Raw genomic sequence first — 22817 nt, 5'->3', positions numbered from 1 at the left:
TTTTTCTGGCTTTCATTAGATTCTCAAAGTTGTAGACGCGGGGCTTTTGTGACCTCATGGCAGTGGGAAAAAATGGGGTCTCCAATCAGCCTGTGCAGGCCCTGTGAGTCCTCTCTTGTCTCCGTGGTGATGTCCTTTTTCTCTTGGTTGCTGGGTGCTCTGATGGCACCTACTGCTTAAAGTCTGTCACTGGTGAATTCTTGGTTAGAGTCTTGGCTCTGATAGAGTTTTCCTTCACTGGCTTGGTTCCACCTCCACAACTCCTGTGGCTGTAGACCCCTCTGAGCCTCACGTAGGGCCTCCATCTGGCCTTGACTGTCTACCCCACAGCCTCCACTGCAGAAGTGCTTCATCCGGCTGAGGAATTTCTGGTTCCCTTCCATATCTCACGGGGACCAAAGGAGATGCAGGATTGCTAACTCAAGCCCGCTCTCTGCCTAACAACTCTGTACTCTGCAGCTTCCACTTACCAGTCTCGGGCCACAGGGAATAGCAATCTCTTTCCTGGATCCCAAATGAGTGACGGGACATAAGCCTCCTCTGCTTTTTTGGCTTTTTTTTTGGTATTTCTCTCAACCTACCTAGCCCCCTCCCAACCACACACATATGCATGCACACACACAGATATCAGCAGAGAATCAATGTGTGTGTGTGTGAGTGTGTGCGATCATGTGTGAATGTTATCACTTACTCCCTTCCCTCTTCTCTCCTTTGTCCCATATTCTATCAGACCAGAAGAAGAAGGATTTCGTCCCCCTCTACTGCAGCAGAGATTTTCTGTAAGTCATATTCTTATAGGGGTAACATTTGCCCTCTCCCAGGTCTATAATAGCAGAAGGGTTACAGAGGAAACTGATTTCTGGGGCTGCAAGGAGGTAGATGTGTGTGTGTTGGAAGGGAACAGTGAGGACTGAAAATTTCATAGGCTTAGTATTTTTAAACATTACCCCATTACACATGATAATTATCTTGAAATATTTGAAAGGTGTGATGCAGAAGATAGAATTAACTTATTCTTTATTCTTTACTGGGCTGAAATTACACCAGTGGTGTAAGCTACAAGAATGCAAATTCGGATTTTTAAAAAACTTTCCAGTAACCGGAGGTTTTGTTCAAACATAAAATAGGATAATATAAGAAATAATGGGATGGTGTCACTGGAAATGTTAATATATTATTCACAACTAATGAATCATTGAATATTACACCAAAAACTAATGATGTACTATATGTTGGCTAATTGAATTTAAATTTTAAAAAACCGTAAGTTTGGATGACCACTGATCAAAGACACATGGTGGGGGGCGCGGGGCGCGCCTGGGTGGCTCAGTCAGGCGTCTGCCTTTGGCTCAGGTCATGATCCCAGAGTCCTGGGATCAAGGCCCGCATCGGGTTCCCTGCTCCGCGGGAATTGTGCTTCTCCCTCTCCCACTCCCCCTGCTTGTGGTCCCTCTCTTGCTGTGTCTCTCTCTGTCAAATAAATAAATAAAATCTTAAAAAAAAAAAAACAAAACAAAGATACATAAGGGAAAAAATCCACCTTGGTTTAAAGATTATAATAAATGACCTCAAAATTACCTAAAGATACAGATTCTCATCTTTTTTTTTTTCCAAATGAGGTTTTCATCATTTATCTTCTAACATCATTAGCAAGTAGACTGCAGATTTACATGTCTCTGAGTTGGCCATCTACTACTCCCTCTATCTCAGACTACAAAAGGTAGCCAAAGACTTGGGGCCAGCGGTAGAGAGGAAAGGTCATATGCAAGGAATTGAAACACCAAGCCTGCGTCATATATTAGTATGGAGTCTAAATTTACACTACTCATATGATGTGGGATTCTTAACACACACACACACACATACAAGAAATGACTGGACCTGGTAAAAATCCAAAGGCTATGTCAGAGGCAAATGACAATTTTCTTTGTAGGGAAACTTCACAACCCAAGCACATGAAACTCCCAATGAAATAACCTCCTACTGAAGATGAGTTTACCATCAAGAGTTACAAATCATGAGGAAACAAACCACTTAAGACAAAGTTAGCAAAATAGCATACCAAGAACTAGATGTAATAAAACAATCTGAAAGGAAATGTAAAACAAATATGTTCTATCAAAAGAAAATTCAGGGGCGCCTGGGTGGCTCAGTTGGTTAAGCAACTGCCTTCAGCTCAGGTCATGATCCCACAGTCCTGGGATCGAGTCCTGCATCGGGCTCCCTGCTCTGCGGGGAGCCTGCTTCTCCCTCTCCCACTCCCCCTGCTTGTGTTCCCTCTCTTGCTGTGTCTCTCTCTGTCAAATAAATAAATAAAATCTTTAAAAAAAAAAAAAAAGAAAATTCAGAAAGCTCTGCTTAATATGAATATTTTATTGAGCAAGGAACAAACTTGGAGAATAGGGAGACTTCCAACCCAAAGTAGTTAAGAAACTTGAATCTCAGTAGTTACAGCTCAGTTTATAAAGCATGAAATGTGGGAGTGCATTTTCTATTGTGATTGGTTACTAGAAACTTACACTCCTTTTCATTGAAAGCTTACTTTGTAGCTGAGTAGCTAGGAAGTTTTTGTTTTTTTGTTTTTTATTTTTGTTTTTTGGTTTTTTTTCTTAAGTAAGCTCTATGCCCAATGTGGGGCTTAAACTCACCACTCCAAGATCAAGAGTCGGGGTATGCTCCACTGACTGAGCCAGCCAGGTGCCCCATGGCTAGGAAGCTTTAAGGTCATGCTGACATGAAAAAGTCTTAATTTTTGTTTAAGGTCAGAGTAAGCATTTTGGGGAAATCAGAACAGTTTTAAGTTTTGGTTGCATGATTATTAGTGTTTGGTCTAGGAATATATTCAAACTGTGGTCTCCATTTTGGTTTTGCTTTAACAGTTCCAAATAATAAAAGATTAAAGAAATATTAGAAACCAAAATGAATGAACAGTACAAGAAAGAAAGAGTGAAAGAAAGAGAAAAAGAAAGAAAGAAAGAAAGAAGAAAGAAAGAAAAGAACCAAAAAGATTGGTTTCTTAAAAGAACCAAAAGAACTTAGAGAAACAAAAAATATAATCACCGAAATTGAAAACTCAGTGGACAGATTAGACAATAGTTTAAATATAATTGAGAAGAAAATTTACCTGGAAAGTAGATCTGAAAGAATTACTAGGGACATAGATAAATGGATGGAAAATATGAAAGAGGGGTATGTTAGGCAGAATAATGGTCCCCCAAGGATGTCCACATTCTAATGTCTGGAAACCTGTGAATATGTCATATGGAAAAGGGTAAATTAAGGTTGCAGATGGAATTAAATTGGCTAATTGGTGGACCTTGATATAGGGAGAGTATCCTGGATTATCCAGGTAGACCCATTGTAATCATAGGGGTTCTTAAAAGTGAAAGAGGAGAGAGGAGAGCATGGGAAGCAGAGAGATGGCAGTGTGAAAAAGACTTGCCAATGTTGCTGGCTTTAAAGATGGAAAAATGGGACCATGAACCAAAGAATGCAGGCAGCCTCTAAAAACTGGAAAAGACAAGGAAATGAATTCACTCCTAGAGCCTCCAGAAGGAATGCAGTCCTGGCAAAACATTGATTTTAGCTCTGTGAGACTCATTTCAGACTTCTGGCTTACAGAACTGTAAAATAATAAATCTGTGTTTTTTAAAGCCAACTAAGTTTATGCTTTGTTACAACAGCAGTGGGAAACTAATATGAGAGGTTAAAGAAGTGTAAGGTAAAAGGAAATGATTCAACATGTATCTAATAAGAGAAAAAGTAGAGGGAATATACTATTTTTTAAATGGCTGAGAATTTTCCAGAATTGAAGAAATGAGTCTTCAGATTGAGAGATCACACAAAGGTCTGAATGTGATACATATCAACTAATCTACAACCATACACATTGTAGTGAAATATATAAGAGAGAAAGTCTTAAAAGCAAACAGAACCTCCAGCATGGGCAAGAACAAGACAACCAGAACTCTCTTTCCAGGAAGGTAACAAATGTCAGTGGTCAACCAATGTTATCAGTATTCAAAATTAGACTCTAGGTGTGGCCTGTGATCTTTTAATCTAGGGATTCCTGGGTGCTGGTACACTTCTGGAGAAGAATTTGGACAAAGAAGATGGAAGGAAGCTGGTTCCACAAAAAGAGATTCCCCTTCTTCCTTGTTCTCAGTCTTCTACTTCAAGGTAAGAAAGGGGCAACAACAGGGAAAAGAGCAAAGACTCTCTGTAAACACCTAAAAACTTCTTACAAATCTCCAACTCCCAGGGATTATCTAAAATGGGCATTGTTATTTCATAACTTTGTCATAATAATGCCTGAATAGAAGTTCCTTCCCTGAAAGACAGAAAATATCCTTCCAGAGATGTGCCACACAGGAACACTTCTATTTCTCTTCCCATGAACCATCCCTGATTGTCTTCTCTTCCATTTAGCCTAAATGTCCATCCATCTTTCTTTTTTTTTTTTTAATTTTTTTTTCATCCATCTTTCTATACACAGGTATGATTCTTTTTCTCTACAGCTATGAAACCCACCCCATTGTAGCAAAGTGCTCACTTTTAGCCATAACATCCTCATCCACCTACAGGATCCAAGTGCTCTAGGTTAGGTAAGATGCCAGAGGGTAGCAGGTGGAGAGTGAAGATGGAGTGTGCTTCTTTTTCAGGGAGTTAACATGGTAGAGTGGAAAGAACATGGGATTTGGAGACAGATGAACCTGGGTTTGAATCTTGGTCCCTCACTTGGCTCCTTATGTAATCTCGGGCAAATTGCTTGACTTCTCTGAGCTCCAGTTTCCTCCTCTGTAAAATAGGACCTACCTTGCAGAGTTGTGAGGATTCAGTGAGAGAAAGTGAGTAGCACAGTGGCTGCCTGGCATTTGATAGGTATCAATAAATGTCATCTCTCCCCTTTGGTTGTCATATAACTTCTGGATAAGGGGGAGTAGGGGAGGGCTGTACCAGAGGTGGCTTTAGAGGCCAGTACAAGAAAGAGGAACAAATTGTACACCTAGTCTACTCAGTAGAAAACATTAGAAATATTCCTCTGGTCACTCATAGACCATGCTTGACATATGAACATTCATTGCTCATAGAATGATTCAAGGATTTGCCTGGAGAGCACTGTGACTCTGGGAATGGATAAGGCTCCATGTCATTGGCACACAACTCTCTCTTTCATTCCAGGTTGTTGTTTCTCTAACAAATTTCTACCAGTAGAGAATTGGAATATTTATTAGTCGGAAAAGAGGGGAAGGCAACACCTCGAAAGCCTCAAACTAGAAAACTGATAGAATGTTGGGCAGCAAAATAGGGAGAAGGAAGGAAATTTGGGGCAGTGAAGGTGAAATAGGTGCATTCTCTTTGGGCACCCCCCCCCCATGGAATCCTATCCAATGACTATCACTGTCCTAGGGCTCGGTTTGCATATAGATTTGGGCATGCTTTGCATGGAAACAGAAAGATTAGGAAGAAGGTCAGAGCCCTAACTCAGCATACCACATTAGCTTCCATCATTTGCCTTCCAGCTCAACACATCCTCCCTGGCCTTGGTGGGCAGCACCCAGCATCTGGGCCTCTCTTGGTGATCCTCCTCCCCCATTCTCTATCTCATCATTGGGGTGTATGCTGCAGCAGCATCAAACAAATTGGGGTTCAGATCAAGTCCAGTTCCTGCCCCTTAAATATTTGATGTCAGGAATTTAATTCCTCTCATCACATCTCAGTTGACTCATTTATTACATAAGGATAAAAATAATTTCTACCTGTTAGGGGCTTGGGAGGATTAAATGAGGTAATTTGTTTAAAGTCCTTAGGCTATACCTGGCTACATAGTCAATGCTCAATAAATATTAGCTATCATTATTATCACAGTCTACCCCCAAGATCCTGTCATAGGGCCCTCTCATATAGGCAACATGAGACTTCTCTCCCTCTCCTCACACATTCTATGTCCACTACAGGAAGGAGCAGTACCTTCATCAACAACTGCTCAGGGTCTGGCCAGCATGTGGTGTATCCCACTGTTCTGGATTCAGTGTTCGACAGGAAGGCCTTCCGTCCGGTCACCAACTTCAGCATCCCCACCCTAGTCAACATCTCCTTCACTATGTCTGCCATCCTAGATGTGGTGAGTGCTAATCCCTCTAGCCCTTAATTTTTTCTCTCCCTGGCAAGGCAACCCCAAAAGCCCTTGTCCGCATTATAGCTTCATTTGCCCAAGGGGGACCTCAAAGAAATTGTGTCTGGTTCAGCAGGATGAGATATAACAGCACATAAAAGAGAATTTCTTTTCTTCTCACCCAGTGATTTTCTACCATGGCTGCACACCACTGTTCAGGCTCCACTCCCAGAGGTTCTGATTGGATGGAACCCAGACTTTGGTATTTTTAAGCTCCTCAAGTGATTCTAAGATACAGCCAGGATTGAGAAGTCCTCCTGTGAACTCTCCCATCCATGGCCCAAAACATGTGTTTTAATCAAGCTTTTATCCTTGACCTACATGTCGGCCTTGATCGCAGCACCACTTTGACATATCTTGAGGGTTGGTAAACAGAAGTGGGGAGTGGGAGGAATGGACAGACTTCTTACCAGCATCATACTGGAAACAGGAAATTTATTTTGACAGGATGAACAACTACAGCTCTTGTCATCGTTCCTGTGGCTGGAAATGGTATGGCCAATACTGTTCATTCTCTCCCTTCATTTACAGTCAGAAAGGATTTTAAACAAATATATAATTATGACCTTTATGTACCTAACAACATATCTTTGAAACCCATGATGGAGAAATTGAAAAATCTACAATCATGGTGAGAGGCTTCAATATACTGCTTTCAAAATCAAGTAGAAAAAGAATAAAAATATTGTGATTTTTAACAGCACAATTAAGAAATTTGATTTAGGGGTGCCTGAGTGGCTCAGTTGGTTGAGCATCCAACTCTTGATATTGGCTCAGGTCTTGATCTCAGGATCCTGAGGTCAAGCCCGTGTGTTGAGCTCCACGCTAGGTGTGGAGCCTACTTTAAAAAAAAAAAAAAGGAAAGAAATTTGATTTAATAAAAATCGAACTTTGTGCCAATAATATGCATAATCTCTTCTGACACAAATGGAATATTGTCCCACACTGACCATATTTTTGGCCACAAAGATCTCAATAAAGTCGAGAAAGCAGAAATTATCTAGACCACAATCTCTGATCACAATACAAGAAAATGAAACTAACCAGAAAAAGATAGCACTCCCCAAGAAAACCTTATTTCTTGGGAATTTAAATTAAACTTCCAAATACTTTGGGCTAAAGAGAAAATAAAACAGGGGTGCCTGGGTAGCACAGTTAAGAGTCTGACTCTTGGTTTAGGCTCAGGTTGTGATCTCAGAGTAATGAGATCGAGCCCTGCATCAGGCTCGCTCTCAGTTCAGAGTCTGCTTGAGACTCTCTCTCCCTCTCCCGCTGTCTGTCCCCACTGCGTGTGCACTGGTGCGATCTTTCTTTTTCTCTCTCTCTCAAATAAATAAAATAAATCTTTAAAAAATAAAGAGAAAGGGGCGCCTGGGTGGCTCAGTTGTTGGGCGTCTGCCTTCAGCTCAGGTCATGATCCTAGGGTCCTGCGATCGAGCCCCGCATCGGGCTCCCTGCTCCTCGGGGAGCCTGCTTCTCTCTCTCCCACTCCCCCTGCTTGTGTTCCCTCTCTTGCTGTGTCTCTCTCTCTCAAATAAATAAATAAAATCTTTTAAAAATAAATAAATAAAAAATAAAGAGAAAATAAAACAATTAAATAGAAATTATGAACTAATGAGAAATTACATATGAAAATCTATGAATATAGCCAAAGTATAACTCAGTAGAAAGTTTGTATCTTAAGTGCACTAATTAGAAAACAAGAGGAGAAAAAATGAAAGTAAATGACATAAGTTTCCAATTTGAAAAGCATGGTTGAAGGGAAGGAGAGAGGAGAGGAATAATAGTAATGATCACCTAATCTTGCTCTCAAAGTGTAGTTCCCAGATGGGCAGCACTGGTTGATTGCACCACCTGGAAGCCTAGAAATGCACACAATTTTGGGTGCCACCCAGCATGACCAACCATCCCAACACGCCCAAGACTGAGGAATTCTCAGGACATGAAATTTTCAATGCAAAAACCAGCAAAATCCTGAGCAAATCAGGATGAGTTAGTCACCCAACCTACTGAATCAGAATCTACAGTTTAATATGATCCCCGGGTATTTTATATGCAAAGTGAGAGTTGAGAAGCACTGACCTAGTACAGGTCTTTATTTAATCTGCATAGAGCCCTCTCTTGTGGCTGTGGTTCCACAAACTGCAGCTGCTGTTGAGAGTGTCCTGAGACTGGACAAGCCCACAGAATTAGATAATCCTTGAAAACAGTTTTCAAAGAAGGTTGCCAGACTTGGAAAAGAGAGTTTGGGAAGGTCATCCCAGAGACGAGGGTGGTGCCTGGCACCTACCAAGGAGAGGAAGACCACTAAGTCTCTTGGCTTCAAAGAACCCACTGGCTTGTTCAAGGTCTCCTTGCAATAAAGACCAGTGAAAGGGGTCTGGAAGACATTTGAAGCCATGCTAGATACTAATACATAATACCTATGAACAACATTACAGTTTCAAAATCCATTGATAAGGCTTATTTCATTTGATACCTACTAATCTCCTTATTTCACACTAGGGAAATTCTAGCTCAGAGAGGCTAAGTTATTGATCTTTCATCTCTGAATCTCATTCCTACTGATGAAAGGAGAGGATTTCTCTGATCACCAGTAATTTCTCACAGAAATGGGAAAGGAGAGGGATCAAAATTTATGAAGAAATGAATGCAGAGTGCCTCAATTCTATCTGTAATTCTTATTTCTTGAAAAAAAAGCCAAAGTAAATTTATCAAAATATTTATTCCACAAAGTTTAGTGATAGAAATACATGTTTATTTTATTATTTTATATACTTTTTATGTGCAGGAAATATTTCATAACTTTTTTTAAAGAAAAATCAAAGGACAGGAAAAAACAGCCTCGATTCATATCAGGCTCTCACCTCTCCTCCACCTGGGTTCTAGGTCTGGGATAACCCATTTATCAGATGGAACCCAGAGGAATGTGAGGGCATCATGAAGATCAGTATGGCAACCAAGAACCTATGGCTCCAACACATTTTCATCGTTGAGTTGTGCGTATTAAGGGCTGGGAAAAGGCAGAGGGAATGCCATTTTCTGGAATCAGTAGAATTTACAATCTACCATTGGAGCCACTACAAGTGGTCTTAAATGGCTGAGAAATGACCACAAAGGTAAGAGGAAAAACCATAACACCTGCATCCCACCCCATCTCTCTTACAGCATGGATGTAGATAAGACCCCAAAAGGCCTCACGGCATATTAAGTAATGAAGGTCGCATCAGATATAAGAAACCCATGAAGGTGGCCAGCATCTGTAGCCTGGATATCTTCTACTTCCCTTTTGACCAGCAGAACTGCACACTTACCTTCAGCTCATTTCTCTACACAGGTAAGTTGCAATGGAGTCTCAGGGATGTGGGTGAATGAGAGCAACCAATAAAACAACAGAAAATCGGGGCGCCTGGGTGGCTCAGGCGTTAAGCGTCTGCCTTCGGCTCAGGTCGTGATCCCAGGGTCCTGGGATCGAGCCCCACATCGGGCTCCCTGCTCAGCGGGGAGGCTTCTCCCTCTCCCACTCCCCCTGCTTGTGTTCCCTCTCTCACTGTGTCTCTCTCTGTCAAATAAATAAATAAAATCTTAAAAAAAAAAAACAGAAAAGAAAATATAAAGAAATTATGAACAAATGGTGACCAAGGTGTGTGGGTAGAGCAAAGATTAAGGATCTACGGATGCTGGGGCGCCTGGGTGGCTCAGATGGTTAAGCATCTGCCTTCGGCTCAGGTCATGATCCCAGCGTTCTGGGATCGAGCCCCTGGCTCAGCGAGGAGCCTGCTTCTCCCTCTCCCTCTGCCTCTCTCCCTGCTCATGCTTTCTCTCTCTCTCTCTGTATCTCTGTGTCTCAAATGAACAAATAAAATCTTTAAAAAAAAAAAAAAGCATCTACAGATGTTTAAATATTTTCCATAAAGGCAGAACACAAATCTATCTTGCTGATTACCATCCCAAGCTCTTTCAAAGTTTCTGCCATATGGTAGATACTCAAAAATATGTGTTTAATGAAAAGATGGAAAAAGAAAGTGCAGTTGAGTCAACAGGAAACTGTATCCTTGGGAAACTATCTGGATCTCCCTTTCAGTGGAGAACATGTTGCTCGGCATGGAGAAAGAAGTGTGGGAAATAGCAGACACATCCCGGGACGTCGTTCAAACCCATGGAGAGTGGGAGCTCCTGGGCATCAACAAGGCCACCCCAAAGATATCCCTGGGTACCAGCCTATATGATCAGATCATGTTCTATGTGAGTTCAGAGGCCTTTGCTTTTTCCTTCCTTCCTTGCTTCTACCTTTACCTAAAATCTCCACCAAGTGGGTATTTCCCAAGCTTCAGTTTTACTTCTGCCAGACCTGAACCTTCTCTCTTGGCTGTCCAGCCACACTCTTTTTCCTAAAGCTCACTGCTCTTGCCTAATTTGCCCGTGGCAGGTTCTATACTTAATTATGAAGCTGCATTCTGCATATCTCCACATCTCAGGGTGATATTAGAACAACAAGAAAGGCAGAGGCACAATCACTACTATTCCTGGCAGACTCCAAATCTCTTATCCACTTCCCTCTCTTTCTTCTCCCAAGGTGGCCATCAGGCGCAGGCCCAGACTCTACATCATAAACCTCCTGGTGCCCAGTGGCTTTCTGATTGCCATCGACGCTGTCAGCTTCTACCTGCCAGCAGAAAGCTGGAATCGTGCCCCATTCAAGATAACCCTTCTGCTGGGCTACAACGTCTTCCTACTCATGATGAATGACTTACTCCCCACCAGTGGAACCCCCCTTATAATTATGGCCTCTCCAGTCTTTGGGAAAAGAAGGGTGGGAAGGACTGACTGAACTAGCTCAGGGAAGGGAGATATACTGAGAAAAGGAGACTCTATGCTTGCCAGGATAGGATTGGAAGAGAGAAGTCCTAGGTTGGTGCCTCTGGCCCACATGTAGGCCTACCTTTCCTCCAGGTGTCTACTTTGCCCTGTGTCTGTTCCTGATGGTGGTCAGCCTGCTAGAGACCATCTTCATCACCTACCTGCTGAACCTGGCCACCACCCAGCCCCCACCCATGCCTCAGTGGCTTCATTCTCTTCTCCTTTGCTGCACCAGCCCAATGAAATGCTGCCCCACTGCACCCCAGAAGAGAAATAAAGGCCTGGGCCTCCCCCCGGCCCACCTGCCTGGTAAGGGTTCAGCACTGCATACATTTCCTCTTCCCACACAGTCATTTCTCTGCTCCTGTCTCCTTCCCTGTCCCCCTTCCTCCCCAGGTGAACTTCAGGGTCCTGGCTGAGTCTCTGTCTCTCTGTAGGTGTGAAGGAGCCTGTGGAGTTGGTGGGAAAGGTGTCAGGTCCCAGAGAGGCAGAGTTAAATGAGTATCCTGGGTCAACAAGGGCCCAGCAGGAAGATGAGACTCAGAGGCAGCGCTTGGTCAACCTGTGGGTACAGTTCAGCCACATGATGGACACCCTGCTCTTCTGCCTCTACCTGCTCTTCATGGCCACCTCCGTGGTCACCGTCATCATCCTCTGGAACACCTAGGCATGATGTCTATCTGCTCCTGCAGATCCCAGCCCAGAACTGTTTCTGGCTTCCAGAGACCAGTCAGGTTTTTGCCTTGTTGAGTGTCGACTGTCATAGCCCAAAGATGACCAGCTCCCTGTTGCATTCCATGCATCTCAGTCCAGCCCCACTGATCAGTTTCAACCCAACTCCAGACATTTTCCTCTTGTATTTGCATTCTGTAGACTTCCCTCAGTCTTCCTATGTGGCTCTAGGCTCTCCTTATATCTTTTCCATAGCAGTCCCACCTCCTCTGCTTGCTTACTTGTCCCAATAAATCATTCTGCAGAGATCTCTGGTTCTTTATCATGTTTTCAGGTAGTAAATTAACTACTCAGGACTGATAGTTTCAAAATATCACCTGTACATCCCTCTGCCTGTGATAAAATTTTGATGTCATAACAGACTATTCTCTTACTTTCAAGTCCAATGTGACAACAGTCCTGTCTGGGAAGTTTTAATTTTCTTAGGCATTTTATTTTATTTTTTTAAGGTTTTATTTATTTTTATTTTAGAGAGAGAGTGAGCATGAGCAGGGGAGGAGCAGAGAGAGAGAGAGTGGGAGATAATCTCTAGCAGATTCTGTGCTGAGCACAGAGCCCAGTGCAGGGCTCGATCCCAGGACCCTGAGATCATGACCTGAGCCGAAACCAAGAGTAGGTCTTCAACCTACAGAACCACCCAGGCTCCCCTCTTTGGCATTTTGAAAGACATATTTCTTACTTGTAGATTCTTTTATTCATCTTTTTCATTATTGTACAGGCATACTGCAAAGATACTGCAGGTTAGGTTCCAGACCACCACAATAAAGCAAATATCACAATAAAATGAGTCAATAAATTTTTTGGTTTCCCAGTAGATATAAGTTATGTTTACACTATACTGTAGTCTATTGAGTTTGCAATAGCATTATAGCTATTTCAGTCAGTTGAGCATCTGCCTTCAGCTCAGATCATGATCGCAGGGTCCTGGGATTGAGCCCCGCATCAGGCTCTCTGCTCAGCAGGGAGTCTGCTTCTCCCTCTCCCTCTGCTCCCCTTCCAACTCATGCTCTCTCTCAAATAAATAAATAAATAAATCTTTAAAAAGTACATACCTTAATTTAAAAATACTTTATGCTAAAACATGCTAACCATCATCTGAGCTTTCAGCAAGTTGTAATCTTTTGGCTTCGGAGGATCTTGCCTCAATGCTGATGGCTGCTGACTGCTCAGGGTGGTGGTTGCTGAAAGCTGGGGTGCCTGCGGCAATTTCTTGAAGACAACAGTAAAGTTTGCCACATCAACTGACTTTCTCTTTCACAACAATTTCTCTGTAGCATTCAATGCTGTTTGATAGCATTTAACCCACAGTGGAACTTCTTTCAAAATTGGAGACAGTCCTCTCCAATCCTCAGTTTAGTAGTATTCTAAAACCTTTGTTGTCATCTCAACAATCTTCATAGCATCTTCACCAGAAACAGATTACATTTCAAGAAACCACTTTCTCCGCTCGTCGGTAAGAAGCAACTACTCATCCGTTAGTTTTATCATGAGATCGCAGCAGTTGAGTCCCATCTTCAGGCTCCACTTCTAATTCTAGTTCTCTTGCTATTTCCACTACACCTGCAGTTACTTCCCCCACTGAAGTCTTGAACCCCTCCCTGTCATCCATAATGGCTGGAATTAACCTCTTCCAAACTGCTGTTAATGCTGATATTTTGACCTCTTCCCATGAATCACAAATATTCTTAGTGGCATCTAGAATGGTGACTCCTTTCCAGAGGTTTTCAATTTACTTTGCCCAAATCCATCAGAGGAATCATTATCTATGGCAGCTACAGCCTTACAAAATGTATTTCTTAAATAATAAGACTTGAAAGTCAAAATTACTCTTTGACCCATGGGCTACAGAATGGATGTTGTGTTAGCAGGCATGAAACAACATCAATCTCCTTGTACATCTCTGTCAGAGCTCTTGGTGACTAGACACTTTGTCAATGAGCAGTAATATTTTGAAAGAAATCTTTTTTTCTGAGCAGTAGGTCTCAATAGTGGGCTTAAAATACTTAGTAAACCATAACAGATAAACAGATGTACTGTCATCCAGGCTTTGTTGTTCCATTTATAGAGCACAAGTAGAGCAGATTTAGCATAATTCTTAAAGGCCTTAGGATTTTTGGAATGGTAAATGAGCCCTGGCTTCAACTTAAAGTCACCAGCTACATTAGCCCTTTATAAGAGATTCAGCCTGTCCTCTGAAGCTTTGAAGCCAGGCATTGACTTTTCCTCTCTAGCTATGAAAGTCCTAGGTGGATCTTCTTCCAATAGAAGGCTGTTCCATCTACCTTGAAAATCTGTCGTTAAGGGTAGCCACCTTAATTAATTATCTTAGCTGGATCTTCTGGATAACTTGCTGCAGCTTCTACACCAGCACTTCACTGTTCCCCGTTGTACATTTATGTTATGGAGATGGCTTCTTTCCTTAAGCCACATGAACCAACCTTTGCTAGCTTCACATTTTTCGGCTGCTGCTTCCTCGCCTCTCTCAGCCTGCATAGAATTGAGAAGAATTAGGGCCTTGCTCTGGATTAGGCTTTGGCTTAAGGGAATGCTGTGGCTGATTTGATCTTCTATCCAGACCACTCACTTTCTCCGTATCAGCAATAAGGCTATTTTACTTTCTTATCATTCATGTGTTTCCCTGTAGTAGCACTTTTCATTTTCTCCAAGAACTTTTCAGAGTTTTATTTATTTGAGTGAGTGCTCAGGGGAAAAGGGCAGAGGGAGAGGGAGAGAAAAACCCAGGCAAACTCCACACTGAGCACAGAGCCCTATGCGGGGCTCAGTCTCACGAACCTGAGATCATGACCCAAGCCAAAACCAAGAGTCCAACACTGATCCAACTGTGCCAGGTGCCCCACGAACTTTGCCTTTGCATTCATAACTTGGATAACTGTTTGGTGCAAGAGGCCTAGCTTTTGACCTGTCTCAGCTTTTTACATGCATTCCTCACTAAGCTGAATCATTTCTAGCTTTTGGTTTAAAGTGAGAGAAGTATGACTCTTCCTTTCACTTGAACACTTAAAGGCCATTGGCCTAATTTCAATATTGTGTCTGAAGGAATAGGGAATCAGAGGAAAGGGAGAGAGACGGGGGTATAGCCAATTGGTGGCGCAATCAGAACACACACATTTATTAAGTTGGCCATCTTATATGGGCACAGTTTGTGGCACCCCAAGACAATTATAATAGCAACACCAAAGATCACTAATCACAGGTCATCATAACAAATATAACAATGAAAAAGGTTGAAATATTGAGAGAATTACCAAAATGTGACAGAGACAAAAAGTGAGCAAATGCTAATTTGAAAAACGGCACTGACAGACTTGTTCGATGTAGGGTTGCCACGAATCTTCAATTTGTAAAAAACAAAATCTGTGAATTGCAATAAAGCTAAGTGCAATAAAATGAAGTATAACTGTAAATGAGTTCAGCAAGATTATAGGCTACAAAATCAATATACAAAAAGCATTATATTTATATACATTAGCAATAAATAACCTGAAAATAAAATTAGGAATCATAAAAAATAGGATATTTAGGAATAGACCTAACAAAAGAAGTATGAGACTTATATTTTGAAAACTACAAAACACTGCTGAAAAAATTAAAGAGGATCTAAATAAATGGAAACATACATCATGTTCTAGATTTGGAAAACTTAATATTGTGAAGATGGCCATATTTCCCAAATTAACCTACAAATTCAACAAAATCCTTATCAAAATCCTAGCTGCCTTTTCTGTAGAAATTGACAAGCTGATTCTAAAATTCATATGGAAATGCAAGAGACTCAGAATAGCCAAAATAATCATGGAAGAGAACACAGTTGGTATTCCTACACTTTCTGATTTCAAAACTTATTACAAACTAAAATAATCAAGATAGTGTGTTGCTGACATAAAAATAGGCATAGAGATCAATGAAATAGAATTGAGAGTTCATAAACAAACCCTAACATTTATGATTAATTTAATTTTTACAAAGGGACCAAGATAGGGGCGCCTGGGTGGCTCAGGTAGTTAAGCGGCCAGCTCTTGATTTCAGCTCAGGTCATGATCTCAGGGTCCTGGGATTGAGCCCTGTGCTTGGGGGCGGGTAGGGGGCCTCTGTGCTCAGCCAGGAACCGCTTGAGGATTCTCTCCCTCTACCCCTCCCCCCACTCTCACTCTCTCTCAAATAAAAAAATAAATCTTAAAAAACAAAAAACAAAGGGACCGAAATAATTCAAAGTGGACAATAAGGGGCGCCTGGGTGGTTCAGTCGGTTAAGCGTCTGCTTTCAGGGGCGCCTGGGTGGCTCAGTCGTTAAGCGTCTGTCCTGGGATTGAGCCCCGCATGGGGCTCCCTGCTCAGCAGGAAGCCTGCTTCTCCCTCTCCCACTCCCCCTGCTTGTGTTCCCTCTCTCGCTGTGTCTCTCTCTGTCAGATAAATAAATAAAAATCTTAAAAAAAAAAAAAACCGCCCCCCTTCCCCCCGGGCCATGATCTGGGGGTCTGGGGGGGGGGCCCCCCCCCCCCATCAAGCTCCCTGCTCTGCAGGGAGCCTGCTTCTCCCTCTCCCTCTGCTGCTTACCCTGCTTATGCACTCTCCCTCTCAAATAAATAAATAAAATCTTAAAAAAAAAAAAAAAACCAAAGTGGACAAACAATCATTTTTCCAGCAAATGGTGGTGGAACAACTAGATTTCAATATGCAAAAGAATGACTTTGGATCCCCAACTCACACCATACACAAAAATTAACCCAGGGGTGCCTGGGAGGTTCAGTCAGTTAAGCCGTTAAGCATCTGCCTTCGGCTCAAGTCATGATCCCAGAGTCCTGGACTCAACAAGCCCCTGGTCCAGCTCCCTGCTCAGCAGGGAATCTGCTTCTCCCTCTTCCTCTGACCCTCCCCACTGCTCCTGCTCTTGCTCACGCTCTCTCTTTCTCTCGAATGAATTAAAAAAAAAAAAAGAAACTTTAAAAAGATTAACTCAGGGGCACCTGGGTGGCTCAGTGGGCTAAGCGTCTGCGTTTGGCTCGGGTCTTGATCCCAGGGTCCAGGGATTGAGCCCGGAGTTAGCTCCCTGCTCAGCGGGGAGTCTGTTTCTCCCTCTCCTTCCTGCTCGTGCTCTCTCTCGCTATCTCTGTGACTCTCTCTCAAATAAATAAAATCTTAAAAATAAAATTTTTTTTTAATTAACTCAAAGTATATCACAGACTAAAAGTAAAAACTAAAACTCTTACAAAAACACAGAGGGGGGCACCTGGGTGTTTCTGCCTTCAGCTCTGGTCATGATCCCAGGGTCCTGGGATCTAGCCCCATGTCCTTGGGCTCCCTGCTCAGCAGGGAGTCTGCTTCTCCCTCTCCCTTTGCCCCTCCCCCTGCTTGTGTTCTCTTGCTCACTTTCTCTCTCTCTCAAATAAATAAAATCTTAAAAAAAAAAACTGCTTGTTTCTTTCCTTTTGCCTCCTTTCTGTTTCAAATCCTCATCTCTTCTCAGGCAGATGCAGGCCTCAAACCAACTATGTTGATGTCATGTATTCAGAAAGATAGAGAAAAAAAGCACATTACTGGCTCTTAAAATATTATCTACAATTAAACTAATATTATGACACAAAGTTTGAGGTAGTGATTCTCAATTTTGGGGTTACAGATTCAGGGAACCAACCAGGGTTGACAAATACACAAAGATTGTAGATGGAATAAACAGTATCATATATATGTATATGATCATATGTCATAGAATATACACAGAATATATATATATGTTTGTATAACTATTTTCAGAGGTGTTTTTAATTTCCAAATATATGGAGTTTTCTTATCTTCATGTTATTGATTTCTAACTTAATTACACTGTGGTTAGAAACATGCTTTGTGTTGTTGTGAGTTCAAGCCCCACGTTAGGCTTAGAGTTTACATTAAAAAAAAAAAAAAAAAAAGGCTTTTCTATGGGGTGCCTGGCTGGCTGGGTTGGAAGAGCATGTGACTCTTAATCTTGGGGTTGTGAGTTTGAGCCCCACATTGGGTGTAAAGATTACTTAAATAAATAAAACTTAAAAAAAAAAAGGAAAAAGAAAACTTGCTTTGTGTCAAATTTTAATGTACACATGAATCCTCCGGGGATCTTGTCAAAATGCAGATTTTGACCCAGGAGATTTGGAGGGAGGCCTGAATTTTTACAGTTTTCTTTTTTTTTTTTTTTTAAGTAGGCTCTATGCCCAGGGTGGGCCTCAGACTCAGGACCTTGAGATCAAGAGTCACACGGTCTACCAACTGAGCTAGCCAGGTGCTGCTGAGCTTATACATTCCTTTTTTTTTTTTTTTTTAAGCTTATACATTTCTAACAGGCTTTCATGTGATACTGATGTTGCTCAAAGGACCATAATTTTCATGGAAAGGGTCTGTATAACACCAATTCCTTGATATCTGTTGAGATTTGCTTTATGTGTGATTAATGCTCACAAACATTCCACAGGCATCTGGAAATAATGTGTATTATTGGGGCACCTGGGTGGCTCAGTCAGTTGAATGTCTGCCTTCAGCTTGGGTCATGATCCCAGGATCCTGGGATCGAGCCCTGCATTGGGCTCCCAGCTCAGTGGGGAGCCTGCTTCTCCCTCTCCCTCTGCCTGCCTCTCCCCCTGCTTGTGCTCTCTCTCTGTCAAAATAAATAAATATTTATTTAAAAATAATAATGTGTATTAGTCACTTATTGAATGGTGATCTGTATATATCTATTAAATCAATATGGTTAATTGTGATATTCAAGTCTTCTGTATCCTTATTCATTTATCTTTTTGATCTACCAAATACTGAGAGCTTTATTTAAAATCTTTTACTACGAGGGTGGATTTGTCAATTATTTCTTGTTGTTTTGTCAGTTTTTACTTCATAGGCTTTGAAGCTTCATTTTTAGGTGCACAGAATTTGAAACATTTTATCTTCCTGGCAAATTAAAGCTTTATCATTACAAGGTGACCATTTTAATTTCTAGTAAAATTTACCAACAGATTTGTTTTGAATAGTATTTGCCTGGTGTATCTTTTTTCATCTTTTTACTTTCAGCATTTCTGAGTCCTTATGTTTAGGTATGTTGATTGTAAACAGCATTTTGTTGAATTTTAGTTTTTGATCCAGTTTTTATATGAATAATAATAAGATCTTAGAATGTCTGAACTCTAATCATCACCTTCCTGACTTATATGTATAATTTAGCACTTTCTTTTTTTAACCCCCTCAATTTAGATATTAATATTATTTTATATCATCAATATTTGTTTAGATTTACTTACACATTTACAATTTTTTTTACTAAATCTTCCACTCTGCATCTCAGACCTTTGTTCTGGAATTTTCTCCTTCTGCTTGAGGTATATCTTTTAACAGTGCTATTCAATATGCTGTCCCAAATGGTGGAAATAATCAATATCTGCATTGTCCAATATACAAGCTGCCGGCCACATATGATTATTGATCACTTGAAATGTGGCAAATGTGACTCATTACTGAATTTTTTATAATTTTAATTTAAATAGCCATATGTGGCTAGTGGCTATTGCCCTGGACAGTAGAACTTAAGAAGTTCCATTAAAAATGGTCTTTTGTTGATTAATGGTATGTTTCTGTTGATCTGAAAATGTATGTATTTCACCCTTGTTCCTGAAAGATAATTTCTCTGGGAAGGGAATTCTAGGTTGACAATATTTTCTCTTAACACTTTAAAGATGTTATGCTAGGGGGCGCCTGCATGGCTCAGTCGTTGAGCGTCTGCCTTCGGCTGGGGTCAGGATCCCAGGGTCCTGGGATTGAGCCCCGCATCGGGCTCCCTGCCCCACATGCATCGGGCTTCCTGCCCTGCATGCATCAGGCTCCCTGCTGGGCGGGAGGCCTGCTTCTCCCTCTCCCACTCCCCCTCCTTGTGTTCCCTCTCTTGCTGTGTCTCTCTCTGTCAAATAAATAAATAAAATCTTAAAAAAAAAAAAAAGTGTTATGCTGGGGCACCTGGATGGCTTAGTCAGTTAAATGTCTGCCTTCGGCTCAGGTCATGATCCTGGGGTCCTGGGATCGAGCCCTGCATAGGGCTCCCTGCTCCACGGGGAACCTGCTTCTCCTTCTCCCTTTGCCTGCCGCTCCCCCTCTCTCTCTGTGTCAAATAAATAAAATCTTCTAAAAAGTAGAATAAAATAAACTAAAGATGTTATGCTATTTTCTGGCTTCCATTTGTGCTCTAGTGAAGTCAATCTAATTTTTGTTCCCCTTTAGATAATATATATTTTCTCTCTGACTGCCTTTAATTTTTTTTTGTCTTTGGTGTTTTGCAGTTCTGCCACCAGTAAGTGTCACAGTGTTGCTAACATCCTCTGGCCCACCAGACTCAGGATCTCCTTCTTGTCCAGTTATTAGGGAACCTCTGGTTATTTCTCCAGGTAGGCTCTTAATTTTTCTTTTTTAAAGATTTCATTTATTTAGTTGACAGAAAGAGACACAATGGGAGAGGGAACACAAGCAGGGGGAGTGGGAGAAGGAGAAGCAGGCTTCCCACTGAGCAGGGAGCCTGATGCAGGGCTCGATCCCAGGACCCTGGGATCATGACCTGAGCTGAAGGCAGACGCTTAACGACTGAGCCACCCAGGCGCCCCTCCGGGTAGGCTCTTTAAGAGGGAGTTACCACAGCAGAACCACAGGCACCTAGTGACCTGCCTCTGTGGTAACCAAACATTTCAGTTTTCCAAGGACTGAGAGTTTCCTTGAGTCCAGGATGCAGGAATTTCAGTGCTAAAACTGGGATAGTCCAACAACAGGGACAGTTGGTCACCGTACCTGCTTCCTCTCCTTCACACCACAGCCCTCCGCCTCCAGGAGCACACATGTCCCTTGGGGGGGGACTGAATAAAGAGCATGTCAGGTATAGTGTCACACTGTTCCTACAATCCCTGCTCCACCAGGATTCAAGACTCTGATAATCAAGCTGATCTATTAACCATACTTTTTTTCTCTTGGCAATGCTGTCTCAGGAACCCTATTGGCTCTCTCCCCATCCACAAAGCTCAAGCCATCTTCAAGAAAACTGGTCTCAGGGGCGCCTGGGTGGCTCAGTAGGTTAGGCAGCTGCCTTCTGCTCGGGTCATGATCCCAGTGTCCTGGGATCGGGTCCCGCATGGGGCTCCCTGCTCAGTGGGGAACCCGCTTCTCCTTGCTTGTGCTCTCTCTCTGTCAAATAAATAAAATCTTAAAAAAAAAAAAAGGTACCTGAAGAAGTCTAAGGTAATTGCAGAATAGGTTGGTGCACAACACAGCAATGACCTCTAGGGGGTGGTGGTGCCCAACTCCGGCATCTTATCAAGGCCCAACCCAAGTATTTTATGTCAATGACTGTTTTCCCTTTTTTCCCCTCCCTTCTTCTCTACCCTTAAGTTTTTTTAAAGATTTATTTGTTTATTTGTTTGTTTTAGAGAGAGAGCCCGCGTGCACATGCAAGCAGGGGTGGGGGAGGGGCGGAGGGAGGGAGAGAGGGGGAGAGAGAGAGAGAGAAGCAGACTCCCGGCTGAGTGTGGAGCCCAACACAGGGCTCAATCTCACACCTAGAGACCACAACTTGAGCAGATATCAAGAGCCAGATGCTTACCATTAAGCCACCCAGGAACTTATTCCCTTAAATTTTTGAGTGAATTTTCTTTTGAATAATCCCAGTCTGTTTTGTCTGAACTATAGAAGGTTTAGAGGATATTTTTTCCTCAACTCTCAGCTTGGAAGACAAAGAGGATTGTTATACCTATAGAAACTAGTTTTATCACTGAAAGTGATAGTGAAGATTCCAGAGAGGGGGAAAAAAAAAAAAGAAGAATGGGAGAGAACTCAGACCTTTAGTTATTCTGTCATTTCCTAACAAGCTAGGACATGAACAGTAAAAACCTCAGCTATAACATATTTAGAACCCTCAACTTTCAGAACGACTCCAGATCCAAAAGTAACTAGAAAAATAAACAACACTTGTGGCAGTGAACACTCGGCTCTAATTACTAAGCCACAAGTAAGCCCAGCTGAGAAGAACAAAAGGCTCTAAGATTTACTGTCGAAGTATTCTGATCCACCAGCTTGAAGCATGCAATCACCAGAGTCCTGACTCTTTTTTTTTTAAGATTTTATTTATTTTGGGCGCCTGGGTGGCTCAGTTGGTTGGGCGACTGCCTTCGGCTCAGGTCATGATCCCGGAGTCCCGGGATCGAGTCCCGCATCGGGCTCCCTGCTCAGCGAGGAGCCTGCTTCTCCCTCTGACCCTCCCCCACTCATGTACTCCCTCTCTCTCTCTCTCTCATTCTCGCTCTCTCAAATAAATAAATAAATCTTTTAAAAAAAGATTTTATTTATTTTTTGACAGAGAGAGAGACAGCGAGAGAGGGAACACAAGCAGGGAGGAGTGGGAGAGGGAGAAGCAGGCTCCCGGCTGAGCAGGGAGCCCGATGTGGGGCTCGATCCCAGGACCCTGGGATCATGACCTGAGTCGAAGGCAGACGCTTAACAACCGAGCCACCCAGGTGCCCCTAGAGTCCTGACTCTTTAGTAATGCCTAGAAACGGCCAGCTCTTGTGCATGTATCAAGGGTACCCTGCAGGGGACATATTCTACCATTATTTTGATATCTCTGTAGTAGAACCTACGGAGGGAAAAAAAAAAGTGCCATTTAGAAGTTAAAAGAAAACAGGAGAAAAAACCTCATGACATTGGATTTGGCAATGATTTCTCAGATATGACACCAAAAGTACAGGTAACAACAACAACAACAACAAAAAGATAAGTTGGACTTCACCAAAGTAAAAACTTCTGTGCATCAAAGGACATTATCAACAGAGTGAAAAGGCAACCCATGGAAATGGAGAAAATATTTGCAAATAATATATCTGATAAGAGATTGATATCCAGAATATATAAAGAACTCCTACAACTTAAAAAAAAATTAAAAATGGTCAAATAGACCATTTCTCCAAAGATACACAATAGACTTTAATAGACCAGAATGCTGGTTGCCAGAGCTGAGGGAATGAGGAGCTATTGTTTAATGAGTA

The 22817-nt window shown here is 42.1% G+C and overlaps 1 protein-coding gene across 1 annotated transcript; it reads left to right on the top strand.

The window, feature by feature from the left end:
- Positions 1-4112: 4112 nt before the first annotated feature.
- On the top strand, positions 4113-11702 carry LOC110582484 (5-hydroxytryptamine receptor 3E-like). The gene is given in 10 exon segments (XM_021692518.2): positions 4113-4179; positions 5958-6124; positions 6623-6667; positions 9065-9174; positions 9344-9381; positions 9384-9512; positions 10260-10420; positions 10752-10954; positions 11127-11344; positions 11473-11702. Coding segments are annotated over 10 exon segments (1368 nt in total).
- Positions 11703-22817: the final 11115 nt, after the last annotated feature.

Source organism: Neomonachus schauinslandi, chromosome 1 (genome assembly GCF_002201575.2).
Source record: "Neomonachus schauinslandi chromosome 1, ASM220157v2, whole genome shotgun sequence".
Classification (NCBI taxonomy): domain Eukaryota; kingdom Metazoa; phylum Chordata; class Mammalia; order Carnivora; family Phocidae; genus Neomonachus; species Neomonachus schauinslandi.
This window is presented reverse-complemented; position numbering and strand designations above follow the sequence as displayed.